The following is a 13,833-nucleotide window of genomic DNA, read 5'->3' on the forward strand; positions in this document are numbered from 1 at the left end:
ACAATGGTGTTACTTTGATGTCATTTTTTTGAGTTATCCCTAAGGGTGACCAGACTATGATTACGGTCTGAGTTCCCTTAGGCCTGGCATACAATTCATTATTTTTCCTCAATAATTCTAAGTGATAGTTGCATTAGGTAATTAACTTACAGCCAAATTGAAAGAGAGCTTCTCTTTTCATCTGTGAACAAAATTTGTAAGTTTATGTAATTATGTTATTGCAACCATATCACTATATGCTTTGGCCATTTAAGTAACAAAGGCAAATATTAAAACAGTTTTCACATTTCATGCTAAATCCTCAGGTAAACAATTCTTATGTAAACTGTAAGTACTGTCTTATAACACTTTGTTTTGCACCGTATCCATTAGAGATTGCGGAAATATATTGCAGCTTATAAGATTTTTAAAATACTTTGAGCCTATTCACAGTTTCAATAGATTTTATTTATGGCTGTAGCTTGAAGAACATGACTGATTTATGTCTGACTTAGCTAAAAACCCACATACAATCTTATAAACCTCAGTTCACTGAAAATTCTGCTATCTGGGAAAATGTTCTCATGTCTATAAAACTGGATACTCAGGTTTGATGAAAAAGGATACAGAATGTATTTCTGAACAGCCTGCTGGATGGCCAATTATATCAAAGAAGAAAGGTTTCACTCTTGCTACCCAGAAAATTACCTTCCAAATCTCAAAATTGTGTATTTGATTCGAAGCACTGAGATTTTAGAAGGATTATTGCATTTCCCTGGAGGTTAGAGGAAATGATAAAGTTCATGTGGACTTTTAGGAATGCTAAAAACTTAGATGTAAAAAGAAAACCTTGGGATAGTGTGTCTGTGTTTCATTCTTTTTATTCCTAAAACAAAGAATAGTTATGTACTCTGGACCTGAAAGATCCCTGGATACACTTTAGGAGTCTCTCCTTGTTCTAGAAGGTACCTCTTTGTGTTGGTTAGCCAGACATTTTTTTTTTTAAAGCAGATTCATTTATTTTGTTTTCTTATTTATTTCTTAATGCATGTGCATGCAATTTGAAGTGAAAAACAAGGTAGACATCTCTTTTAAATTGAGTTAAGTAGGTTAGTTCATAAGAACAAAGATTTTAAAAGGTTAGTCGTCTTTCATGAAATACTTCGGAATACTGAGCCAATTAGGTGACTAAATTAGCACTTTCAATCTAGTAATTTAACAATTCAAATTTCTCTACATTTACAAAAGCAAATATGGTCTGATCCAAAGGGCAAGATGTGGATAAATGTATTACCTTGATTGTAGTGGTGATCTGCATGCATTTGGAACACTTTTATCTAATATCTGCCAAAATATTTTACTCTTGTGCCCTACTGCATGTAGGAAACCTTAAAATCATATATATTTTTAAAAAATTCAGCCTATTCTGAGTGAAAGGTCAAAGAAGACTCTAAACTAAAAAGTATACAGTTTTATAATTTTACCCAATCTGGATTTATTATTACTAAGCCAAAAAAGGCATTTTGACTTAGTTGAGAAACAATAATGAGACAGCATCAGGAAATTATTGTTTTTATATTTCCAAAATGCCTTCTGTTTCTTTAAAACTTACCATTTTATATAATATGAATAAAGAGATTTTTCAAATACTCATTACTTCTATTTTAGCAAAAGAAGAGAAAAACCATCACCTAAACCAAGTGACAAAATATTTTTCATTGTATTATAGGCATAATAGGAAATAAAGCATTTACTGACATTCTGATCGATTTGGTGACCCTGAACCTTGGCACAAACAACTTTCCTAGTAGTTGGATGCACCTTACCCAACCTGAAGTAAGCTTCTATGTTGTTTGAGTTGTAAAGCTTTAAGCATTCTTATTTGATCAATGCATCAATAGTTCTAAAATAATGAGTACTTGCATAGTGTCTGACATTTAGTAGGCAATCAATGAAATGTGAGTGAATGAAAAATGAATGAACTTCCGATTAAAACATATAGTATGCACATGCTCAATATTTGAAGAATAAGTGATGATCTGTCAGTGAAATATTATAGAGACTGTGATGTTCAACCAGTGAGTTTCTATCTAAAACTACCAAATGGAATGATCCTAACTAGTAATAGTAGATAATTCTGGTTGTTCTTGCTTTGCATCATAACCTTTTCCTTAAGAATGTTCAGAAAACAAAATGCTTAAAGAGCATTCCCCCATGGGCCACAAAGCCCTTGCACAGGCACAGCTATAATTTTTGTCTCTCCTCTGTTGGAAAGGTACAAAGTTAACTGGAGTGATGTGTGTAATTGATGGTATAATGGTAAGCAAAAATCACAAATGTCAAGGAAGCAAAAAATGAAACACTTTCTAGGTGCTGTCTGGTGTGGATTGGTTGGTAGAATAAAGGAAACAAAAGTCAGAACTGATTCTGTGTGCCAGTGAACAGTCCCACTTCTTTCATGGGAAACTCTCACTATGAAAATATCAGCAAGTAGAGCATCAAGATAGATTAATGTAGATATTCCAAAGATATTTCCTGTTTTCTTCTAGTTACAGGAATTAACATCTTTATTAACAGTCAACTCTGAGTTCGTGGACTGGCGGAAGTTCCTGTTAGTAACCTCAATGCCTTGGCCCATTCCCTTGGAGGAGGAGCTCCTTGAGACCCTTCAGAAGTTCAAGGCTGTGGATAAGGAGCAGTTGGGCACCATCACTTTCGAGCAGTATATGCAGGTTGTTACCAGCACCTGATGGCATTGATAACAGCAGAACACTTGTGACCTAAGAAGTGAATTACTCACTGATATTACATTGCCAGGTCTCAGGCCAGTGCATTGCTTCTCAGCTCCCCACGTCTAGGCACCCAGAGGCAGCACAGGCAGTGTCAAAGACCCAGCCAGAAGCCTGGCTTCCATCCCCAGGGAAAAGATCTGAAAAAGTCAGAACTTCCAGGAGAACAAAGGGTTCTGAAAGCAGTTACATAAACCTTATTTTTCTTCTCCTGAGTTCCTAACCAGTGGTTCTTATCTTTGGCTGTACATTAGAATCATCTGCAAAGCTTTTAATAGGTCCAATGTCCAATACTCTAAGCTCCTGGAGTAGAAAGAACAGTGATTAAAACACACACACACACACACACACACACACACACAGGGAAAGGAGCAGGTTTTTTTTCTTTGGGGGGAGGGTGATGAATGATGAGATTATTTTTGAGAAGTTGAGTTTGAAATATCTGTGGGAAATGAAGAGAGAAATGTCCAATCTAATATGGCCCATACAGAAGGGATCATGAGTCAATATCATGTAAGTGGTTATTGTATTTATGAATGTATGAGATCACTTAAGGGAAGTGATGGATAACCCAGTAGGGTATGTAATAGTTGGCCATTGGACGTGGCAGGTGGCATATAACTGGTAACCTGTGCTAGAGAAATTTTGGTGGAATAATAAGTACAGAAGTTAGATGGCAGAGGGTTGAGGAAATGAATGGGTCTTTAGGAAGTGAGGACAAGAAAAGTCAACTGATTTTTGAGAAGTTTGAGCAAGACAAGGGTAAAAACAAAATTTCATAACTGAGAGGGGCCTGAATTACTTACTTGATTAAAATCATTATATTGCTCACCATTTCACATTGCTGGTAGACATGAAAGAGGGAAACTTTCAGAAGGAGCTAACTTTGAAACAGAGTAATATTCTCCAGGTGCCTGCATCTCACATGTATTTCACCAATCATACCCCTTCCTGCTTCGCTTTTCTTCCTTAACGCATGACCTCTTTTTTTTGAGAGAGCTCTGAGGTTTCCAGGCTTATAGAGTTGAGCCAGAAGGAAAAACACAAACCATGACAAGGCTCTTTGAGGGCTGATCAAGACAGGTGTTCAGTTATTTGAGCTCTGCTACGTTTATTTTCCAAGTAGATTTACAATTTGTTAAGGCGGTTTTGTTTGAAAACAAAAGCAGCAGAGCAAAACTTACTCTGTTTCCATAGCTGTCTTAAGATTTTTAAAAGTGTGCATTCATGAAATTACTGACCTTCGCTATTTATTGTATGTGGCAATTAACATAGGATATCAATTTGAATGTCCTTTTGCACAAACATGAGAAGAACAAAGGGTGTTGGCAATTTTCACCAAAGTGCTGAGCTAAAACCAGAAAACTATTTTACCAAAGGTGTGAGTTTCTTAGAGAAAGTTGGATGCTGTGTTTAAGAGAAACTCAGCAATACTTCTTTGAACACTACTTGTGTTTTAGGAACAGTTGTTTTCTGAGCTCTGCCCTCTCCCCTTCCGCCCTCAGGTCCCCCTCCTCTGAAACCCCCACTTGGAAAGGCCCACTTGACCAGCCTGCATGCCTTTCACAGATTGTCAGCACTTGCCAGCTCATTGCCCCTCCCCCCACAATGTTGTTTCAGTGGAAAAATCAAAATAACTTTAGGTCAAAATTTTATAAGATTTGTCGAAAACGCCCCATTAGGACAGTAAAATAGTATGCTTGCATTGCGGAAATGAAGTTCTAATTGGTGTCAGTTATAGACTGAGACAGAGGGACGTCATGAACAAGAGGTCACTGAGATCTTGAGTCAGTCATTCAGTTACTTAACAAAGAGTTTTCTAAAACTAGCAATGTATACCAGCACCACGCAAGTCTCCACAAACAGATAGGACATGAACAGGACATAAGGAGTATGAGCTATTTTTAATGGGGGCACAGACTCCTCCAAAATATGACTAATGCAAGATTAATACAGGGTAACAGCCTCCAAGGGTCATCACACGATCCAATCGTTAAAAATAGCCAGCACTCCTAATCTATGCATACTTATTTATAAAGTATATACATATACTACAGCACTAATACATTATGAACATTATCAAAGATGTAGAAATAAAAATTACATAAGAATGAGATAAAAAGAAATGTAAATGGAAGTTCTAGTATTTTCTCCTACACCCTTGTGGTTTCTGCATCCTACTTGGGAGACAACTGCTCTAGAGACAAGATTGGCTCAGTCTCTGTGGCTTTTAGAGGAACATCTCAGCAAAATACATACTTTAATAATTTTCATTTTTATTTTTTATGTAGGCTGGTCTGTGGTTTACAGGAGATGAAGATATAAAAATTCCAGAAAATCCTCTTGAACCCCTGCCATTTAATAGGCAAGAGCATCTTATAGAGGTAATGACTGAGATCTTTAAAACGTGGCATTATAGCACTAATCATTTTCTTTGTGTTTTCTTCCACTTGTGTAACTTGGCTGTGGACTGCACCCCTGCCCCTCAGTTCCTCTGCTGTCTCTCCAAAGTGCAGACCTTAGTTAGCTCACTAAGGAGGCAGTGTAGAGAAGCTCTGGGGAGGAGGCAGGGGCCGGAATCTCAGAGCCTTACTGTTAACTCTCTCTGTGATCCTGGACAATTCCATGGCCTCTCAGAATTCACCTTCCTCGTCTGTCAAATAAGCTAAGTTTTAACACATTTGTCTCTAAGCTTCCTTCCAATTCTAAAAGCTTAGGATAAAATTTGTCATTTTACCAATGTCCATTTCTCTTTGATTTTGACTAATACAGCAAGGGTTTGCCTACAGCATTGCCCATAGCCCATCAGAGCTTGCTGCTTTCAATATTATTATTATCCTCAATAATAGCATCTTATGAGCCTCTATTTCTGAGGCCACAATAAAAAGCCAGACCTTAAAAATTTCAATGCGGCCGGGCACGGTGGCTCACGCCTGTAATCCCAGCACTTTGGGAGGCCGAGGCGGGTGGATCACGAGGTCAGGAGATCGAGACAATCCTGGTTAACACGGTGAAACCCCGTCTCTACTAAAAATACAAAAAAATTAGCCGGGCGTGGTGGCGGACGCCTGTAGTCCCAGCTACTCGGGAGGCTGAGGCAGGAGAATGGCGTGAACCCAGGAGGCACAGCTTGCAGTGAGCCGAGATAGCGCCACTGCAGTCAGGCCTGGGCGAAAGAGCGAGACTCCGTCTCAAAAAAAAAAAATCTCAATGCTACTCTGACCTCAGTAAGACATGAAAAAAGCTGAATGGTAGATTTAGACATCACAGTGAACTCTGTATAATGTATAGACTGTTCAATTTCTAGCCAGCCATTAGTTCCAAATTGCAGTACAAAATTGAGCAAGATTCCAGTTGCAGCCTTAAATGGAGCAATTTCCTTCAATTGGATGCATATTTTTTGAGCACCTCTGCCAGATGCTAGCAGGAGAGCAGGTAAGAGAAAGGGTCAGAAAGTTACCCAAAAGTCCAAGATATAAGGTTGGCAGTTGCAGAGGCAGTATTTTGTGTGTTGTTGTTTTTAATGTGAAGCTGGGGGACTGAAAACCAATTATCCTGGAGCGTTTTGGAATGGTCTGTATATGCTTTTATGAACAAATCTGCCATCAACATAAACAGGTTCTTCATTAGTTGGAAGCAACTGGCAGTTTGAATATTATGCCAAGTGAAAAGTACTTTCATTTTCAGCCAGAAGTTTTTAAAAATGTCAATCAAAGGCAGAATCTTTGAGCTGCTCACTTGGCAGCAAAACAGAAAAGGACCTTTTAGTACTTTTGGAGCAGGTGGCTCCCACCTGCTGCTGGAAGATTACAGGGAGGAAAGGAACAAAGTCAGCAGCAGAGGCAGGACTGTGGAGACTGAGCAAAACGTGTTGTTATGGAACAAAGATGGCTGACGGGGGGGGTGTGTGTGTGTGTCTGTGTGTGTGTGTGTGTGTGTGATGTCCATATGACAGAAAACGTGAAAGGAGTGGTGTTTTCCATCCTCCCCGTGGGTGTCTCTGAGACTCAATGCTCAGAAGTTACATAAATCTCAATGTTCTTACACTGGGATAAAAGCACAGATTTCACTGTTTACAAGCTGTGAGGTATCCATGGCATTATCCAACCTCTCTGCGCCTTGCTTTCTTATCCCTCTCTGGTGGGGCTGTTGTGCAGAGGGAGTTCATGTGTGTGGTACTCTTGGAACAGCGATTGGCACATAATAAGTCCTAAGTAAGTGTCAGTCAACAAGCAAAACAGGTTAACTATACATGGTTAAACAGTGGTTAATGGTTAACCTGCTACAGAAAGGTGGGCAAAGATAAAACGTCAAACAATAAAAGATGTTTGTTTACTTATTTGGCTGTAATTAGAATAAGAAATACGAAATCGGAGAGAAATGGATACATTAGAAATCCTGGAGGCCAGAAGCCCTGGCTCTGCTCCCAGTGCTGCCAGGACTTGCTGTGGAAACTTGCACAGATCTGCACCTCCAGGTCCTCCGTAACCTCTTGCCATTTCAGTCAATGGCAACCCTATCCTTCCAGTTGCTCAGGTCAAAAACCCAGGAGTCATCCCCAGTTCGTCTCTTCTCTCAAACTCCACATCCAATACCTTAGGAAATCCTGAGAGTTCTATCTTCAAAACGCATGAATCCCAAATGAGACCACTTCTTCCCAGCCCTATTGCTATCACCTGGAACAAGCCACAATCAGCTTCACCTAGATGACTGCAACGGCCTCATGATAGGTCTCCCTGATTATGCTTTGTCTTCACCCAGCTTGCAGATCAAATCACAGCATCCCCCATTCAAAACTTCCGTGGCTCTGTGTTTTACTCAGAGGAGAGGCCCAAATCCTTAAGTGTCCAACCAGGCCTTGTGTATTCTGATCCTGTTGCCTCTTTCATTTCACCTCCTGCCATGCTCCCTTTGCCAATTCTGCTCCGCCACACTGACCAGCTCATTGTTGATCAAACATGCAAGGCCTGCCCCCACCTTGGGAGTTCAGCCTCAGCAGCCCCTTTGTCTGTCATGCTCTTCCCCTGGATGTCTTCCCCAGCTAACTCCCTGTCCTCCTCCACGTCATTGGTCAAACTTCATCTCAATCTTGCTGTCTAGCCCCCTCTCCACTCTTCACTCTCAATTCCCCTTTCCTTGACCTGCTCTTTTTAATGTGTTTTCATAATCACTACATAGTTTACTTATTTTATTTATTCTTTTATCTTCTTTTTTTTCAGGCTGGAGTGCAGTGGCACGATCTCAGCTCACTGCAACCTCCGCCTCCCAGGTTCAAGCAATTCTCCTGCCTCAGCCTCTCAAGCAGCTGGGATTACAGGCGCCTGCCACCAGACCCGGCTAATTTTTGTACTTTTAGTAGAGATGGGGTTTTGCCATGTTGGCCAGAGTGGTCTCCAGCTCCTGGCTTCAAGTGATCTGCCCGTCTTGGCCACCCAAAGTGCTGGGATTACAGACATGAACCACCACGCCTGGCCTCTCTCATTTCTTTGAGACATTATTTAAATTTTTGTTGGATTTTCCAAATATCAGAAATTATTTTTCCATCTGTTATCTTCATCTATGCCTAGTTAAACCTGTTCATAGTTGTAAGGGTTTTTGGTAACAAATAACATGGTGGAAATACCCTCTGACTCTAGGAACTTGCTTCTCAAACTATGGGCCAGAACCAGCAACATTAGAAGTACTTGGAACCTTGCTAGACATGCAGAACCTTAGAAGGTCCAGCACCATATACTTAAACAGAATTCACGTTTTGAAAAGGTTCTCCAGGTCATAGATATACATTTGAGAAAAGCTAGAAGGTAGCAGTCTCCCCAGACAGGGCTGCTATGTGCGTAGGTGTGGCCTGTATGTTCCAGGGCTTGGGCCTCTGCTTTGGAGGGCCCCAGAGGATATTTGACTCCCAGGCACTAACTCCTCATGCTGCCAAATGCACAAGACACTGTGTCAATGTCAGCTCAGGCATTCAGAGTGGGAAAATTGCTGATTTGATATTTGGTGTTTAGTATACTCTCTGCCTGGATGTGAAGTCAACCAGGGTCAGTAGCTTGAGTATGAAGTCCAGAGCAGGTGAACCAGTTTAAAGACTTAATGGCTGGAATCCCAGTGGCTTTAGGCATCATTTTCTTTCCCTCCTTTCACTCCCCACGGAGACCGATGGACCAGAAGCCTCATATTTAGGATCAGGGCCTAGTTTCTCCGGAGAATGCTGAGGACAGATAGATGGGTCCTTGTGCTTGTGGCTCTCTTTTCCTATTTAATGTGCAGCCCCCCACTACCCTTAATTAGTACATTATTTCCTAAATATGTTAGTAGCATTAATTAGCACAATATTTCTTTTACAATATTTCAGGGCCCCACTTTTACTGCTTTTTTTCTTAACACTATTCAGTTCATTCCATTCATTATATGTTAGCTTTACTAATTCAATCCTCAGAAGGCAACCTTATTCCAAAGCTCCTGGGGGGATTCTTCATTGCCATGACTAACTACTGATTACGAGAGTGCCCCCATTTTATCTTTGGAATTCTTTTTGTGTGCAGTTTTTCTTTAGGCTATTTGCTGACTATGAGAAGGATCCACCCCAGCTTGACTACACACAGATGCTGCTTTACTTTGCTTGCCACCCAGACACTGTGGAAGGAGTCTACAGGGCCCTCAGTGTGGCTGTTGGAACTCATGTCTTCCGACAAGTCAAAGCTTCCATACCAAGTGCAGAAAAGGTAATTGCATTCCAGAAATAGACTAACTATAGAGTTTAGAGAGGATGCCTGAAGATCCTAAACTGACAAGGACTCTGTTCTTTTCATCTCCGTATTTTCCTAGGTGTGTAATATGATGCTTTACACATACTAGGTCTTCAACAAAGCCTTACTCAATTGGATTAAGACCTGGGGACCCAATTGCCATCAAACATTTTTGTAGTAAAATCAAGATTTATTCAAAGTGTCTTGGTGGAATCAAACTTTACTCTGCAAAAGATGGCCTTTATTTGGCATGAGGGTTGATCCTGATAAATGAAACAGAAATGGGTATCAACCCAATCCATTTGGGATTCTGTGTAGAAACTGTAGATGAAACAAGTTCAGTTCTACATGCACACCACATATATGTGGCTTGGTAGTGTTTCAGGCCAAAGTCCGGCCACTGGAAACCTGCATTTCATATCACCTGTGTCCAAGGACAAAGAAGCTTAATATCTGTTTAAGATGCCACCTCACCTTCCCCTTGAGATCTCTCAGGCATTGGCATTCTCTGGCTTTTGGGATGGGATAGTCTCCAGCAGGGTGCTTCCTAGGTGCCCATTTGTTCTTGGCATGGCTTTTGGTTCTGTTCTTTGGGGGCTGGAGCAGTGGCTCCATCTGATGGGATACTTGGTTCTGTTTTTCCTTTGTAGAAACAGAGGGGAAAAGATTGCTGCCCAGTCCAGACTCCTCAGATGTTCCAGACACACTTCCATCCTTTTCACACATACTTGTTAAAGTAGAAGTAGTCTGAAAGGAATGGGAGGTTTCTGTAACTGCATTCATGGGAGGGAAGAGATAAACTCTTAAATGCCACCCTAAAGTTTGGCCCTGAGCATGTGGACAGAAAGATCTCCTTCCCATTCCACTAGAGCCAGAGTGAGGCCAGATACATATCTAATGAGCTAACAACTCTTCAAACCAGTGTGCTGTAAAAACTGGTTCAACACACAGTGGCAGAAAGTTCAGCCAGGAGTGTGTATTTCCATTCAAGAATGCTGCCTTCTTTGATGGTAGAAGCCCAGTTTAAAAGTTTCCCAAATAAGGGGCTGGGTGTGGTGGCTCCCACCTGTAATCCCGACACTTTGGAGGCCAAGGTGGGTGGATCACCTGAGGTCAGGAGTTTGAGACCAGCCTGACCAATATGGTGAAACCCCATCTCTACTAAAAATACAATTAGTTGGGTGTGGTGGTGTGTGCCTGTAGTCCCAGCTACTCAGGAGACTGAGACTGGAGAATTACTTGAACCTGGGAGGCAGAGGTTGCAGTGAGCCAAGATCACACCACTGCTCTCCAGCCTTGGTGACAGAGCAAGACTCCATCTCAAAAAAAAACAAAATTCCCAAATAAGTGAGGAGTTAGGTATGATGTGCATTCACAGGCACTGCATTTGCCACTTTCCCAGGGATGTTTCTGTATCTCTCTGTAGATGGGAGTTCCCTAAACTAACTCTGGATCTATGATCTAAGCCCAGATCACAGCGTGCTGTGAGTTCTCATTAATGTCTGTCTTCCCTCACCTCAAGTGATGTCAGACCTGCTGTTGTATGTTCCCATGGTGCACCCTGCTTCCCCTACGAGATACTCCTCACCTGGCAATGACTTCTTTGAGATCTGCTTCTCTCTAGACTCTAAGCACCCTGTGGACCAGGAGTTTGGTGGGGAGGAAGCATCTGTTTTGTTCTGCATCCCTGAAGTTGAGGCAAGGCCTGGTACTGAGATCAGTAAACATTGCATTAATTAATTGATCAATTAATTAGTTCATTCACTTTGTAAATTATGCTTTTTGCGTGGTCCCGTGAGGAACACAAAAGAAGCCAAACTTGCTCTCCTGAAGGGACTCTAATTGGCCTCATTCATACAGAAAAGAATGAATGATGCCCCAAACAGGGAGGGAGCATGGAATAAAAGGCAGATTAATGTGAGGCCTTGCCAGCCAGAAGAGGTGTGGATGCCCTCTCCTTTCTCCTTTCCTGCCTCTCTGTCTTTACTCTTGTTACTGTTTCCACCTGGCGTACCCTTCATCTCATCTCAAAGGATCTGAGGCCTCCCCATTATCCAAGGCCTACAACAATGCCACATCTTTCACGAAGCATCCCCTGACAACACTGAGCACTCTCGCAGCAAGGCCCAGGTTATAACCAGTACTTCCCTGGCAGGGCGGAGCACCTTCACACACACACATTCACTGCTTCCGCAGACATTTACCGAGTACCTACGTGTGCTGGGGACCACTCTCGATTCGGGGGTATGGCAGTGAACAAAAATTATTCCAGGCAGGAGGAAGACAGGCAATAAACAAATAAGCAAAACAGAGACTACGTCAAATGGTGATAAATTCTATGGAAAAAAAAAAAAAAGAATGCAGGGGGAAAATACAGGCATTGGAAGAGGGGTTGCAATGTTCATTAGGGTGGCCAGAAAAGCCCTCTCTGTGAAGAGACATATAAACAGAGGCCCAGAAAAGGTGAGGGAGAGAGCCTTGCCGGTCCCTGGGGCATGAGCACTTGAAGTGAGGACAACAGTGAGTGCAAAAGCAGCCATGACTGGTATGGTCTGAGAACTAGGGCTAGCCAGCAGAGCTGGAGAGGACCAGGCTGAAGGAGACTAACAGGGAAGGGAAGTGAGAGGGAGAGGACCCTGAGGGCCACTGCAGGGATCTTAGCTTTAACTCTATGCAGGATGAGAAGTCATTGGAAGGGTGCAGTCACCTGCCTTCACTAAGTCAGGATCTCTCTGTGTTGAGGAGAGACTATAGAGGGCAAAGGACGGAAGTAAGGAGACCTAGGCAGGTGGGGGACCGCTTATCTATTTATTTCTACTGCTAAATGGTTCCTGCCTTGAGTTTGGGACACCTTGTTACCCATCTTCATGTCCTCTGAAGTAGCTGCCACATAGCCAGTGCTTGATTTGTATTTGTGAACATGGCCAGGAAAGAAGGGAAGAAGGAAGAGAGGGACAGTGAAATGAATGGAGTTTAGTCTCCATGGTAGAGAGGAGGAAAGCAGACATTCCAGGCAGGCAGAGGCAACAGCGGAGTCCAGGAGGCTGAGATGAGCAGGAAAGGCCAGGAAAAGGAAGCCTGTGCTAGAGCTGTTGCCATAGCAACAGACAGCTGTCTCCCAAGGCTGGCAGCCAGACTAGCTAGTACAGGAAGGCGCTTAATGCCTTCCATCCCTGAGTGCTGCATTTACTGTATGCTAGTGTTCCCACCTGGGAAGCAGCTCTCTTTGAGTGCGGCTCTCAAGAGCTCCTTTAAAATCCAAGGACACTGTGGAGGAACTGAACCAAGAACACTGCACTGCAGAGATTAAGCTAGTGGGTGGGAGGTGGAGCCAGGGATGGAATACAGGGCTCTCTCTCACACACAGGCCTGTTCCTGACTTGGAGTGAACCCTAGGAGCATTTGGAACACAGAAGTCACTCACCTTCTTCATTCTCACTCACTCCTCATCCCACTGTCTCCAACTGTGGCACTCCATTTCTGTGCCATTTCCACTGTGTTCCAGTTTCCTGGGCAACCCTGTCCCAGGAAGCCATGATGCTCAGAAATAACACCTCCAGCAGATTCATATTCACTCCCAAGCCATTCAATCAGATCTCTGCTTTTGCTTTCCACACAAACAACTGGAAATCTCCCCAGCATTTCATTCTTCTTTACTCTATTTCTGCTATTCATGCTGATTTTATTCAATGCGGCTCAGGCCTTCTGTTTAAAGCCACAGCTTCTTGGGTAATTTAAAAGAAACTTAAAAGCGAGGCATTCATCAGTAATGCCCTAGTCTAGGTGGATCCTTAAATAAATGACATTTGGGAAAATGGTTCGTTCTGCCGCCTGCGTGGCGTGGGGTTAGTAAATTGTGAGCTTGAATCTCTCACATTCCGAAAGTCTTGTAAAAACATGTTGGCAAGGAGCGTTTGAGGCCCTGGGGTAGAAAACACATACATTTCTATGCTCTTCTGCTCTTTGAGGCTTTGCCCACATTAATCCAAGACCAGACCTCTGTGCTGCCATCCGAGATGTGGGACTGAGCTGATTGAATGATAGAAATGCATGGTCAGGAAGACACACAGGTAGCACTCTGGGGACACATTTGTTGGGAGTCCTGAGAGTTAGCCAAGTGTGACATAGTGCTTGACAGCACCACAGTCTGTTCCCCTGCTTAGATAATAATGTGACTTTTGCAGAGCTTTGATACCACTGATAATTGCTCATTCAAAAGTACTGGCTTTTCTCCAAATTGGCCTCACTGGTTTTGTTCCTGTACCCACATTCAACATCACCGGCTTTCAGAGACTCTGTTGGAGAGAACCAGCTCCTCT

The 13,833-nt window shown here is 42.4% G+C and overlaps 1 protein-coding gene across 1 annotated transcript in view; it reads left to right on the top strand.

Annotated features, from left to right (window-relative positions):
• Nucleotides 1-13,833, top strand: part of SPEF2 (sperm flagellar 2) — a 203,793-nt gene that overhangs the window by 178,873 nt on the left and 11,087 nt on the right. The window contains exons 31-34 of the mRNA XM_054555468.1: nucleotides 1,709-1,815; nucleotides 2,529-2,711; nucleotides 5,060-5,152; nucleotides 9,311-9,490. Of these exons, the coding sequence (XP_054411443.1) occupies nucleotides 1,709-1,815; nucleotides 2,529-2,711; nucleotides 5,060-5,152; nucleotides 9,311-9,490 (563 nt within the window). The remainder of the gene's footprint in view (nucleotides 1-1,708; nucleotides 1,816-2,528; nucleotides 2,712-5,059; nucleotides 5,153-9,310; nucleotides 9,491-13,833) is intronic.

The sequence above is a fragment of the Pongo abelii genome, chromosome 4 (assembly GCF_028885655.2).
Source record: "Pongo abelii isolate AG06213 chromosome 4, NHGRI_mPonAbe1-v2.0_pri, whole genome shotgun sequence".
In the NCBI taxonomy this organism is placed as follows: domain Eukaryota; kingdom Metazoa; phylum Chordata; class Mammalia; order Primates; family Hominidae; genus Pongo; species Pongo abelii.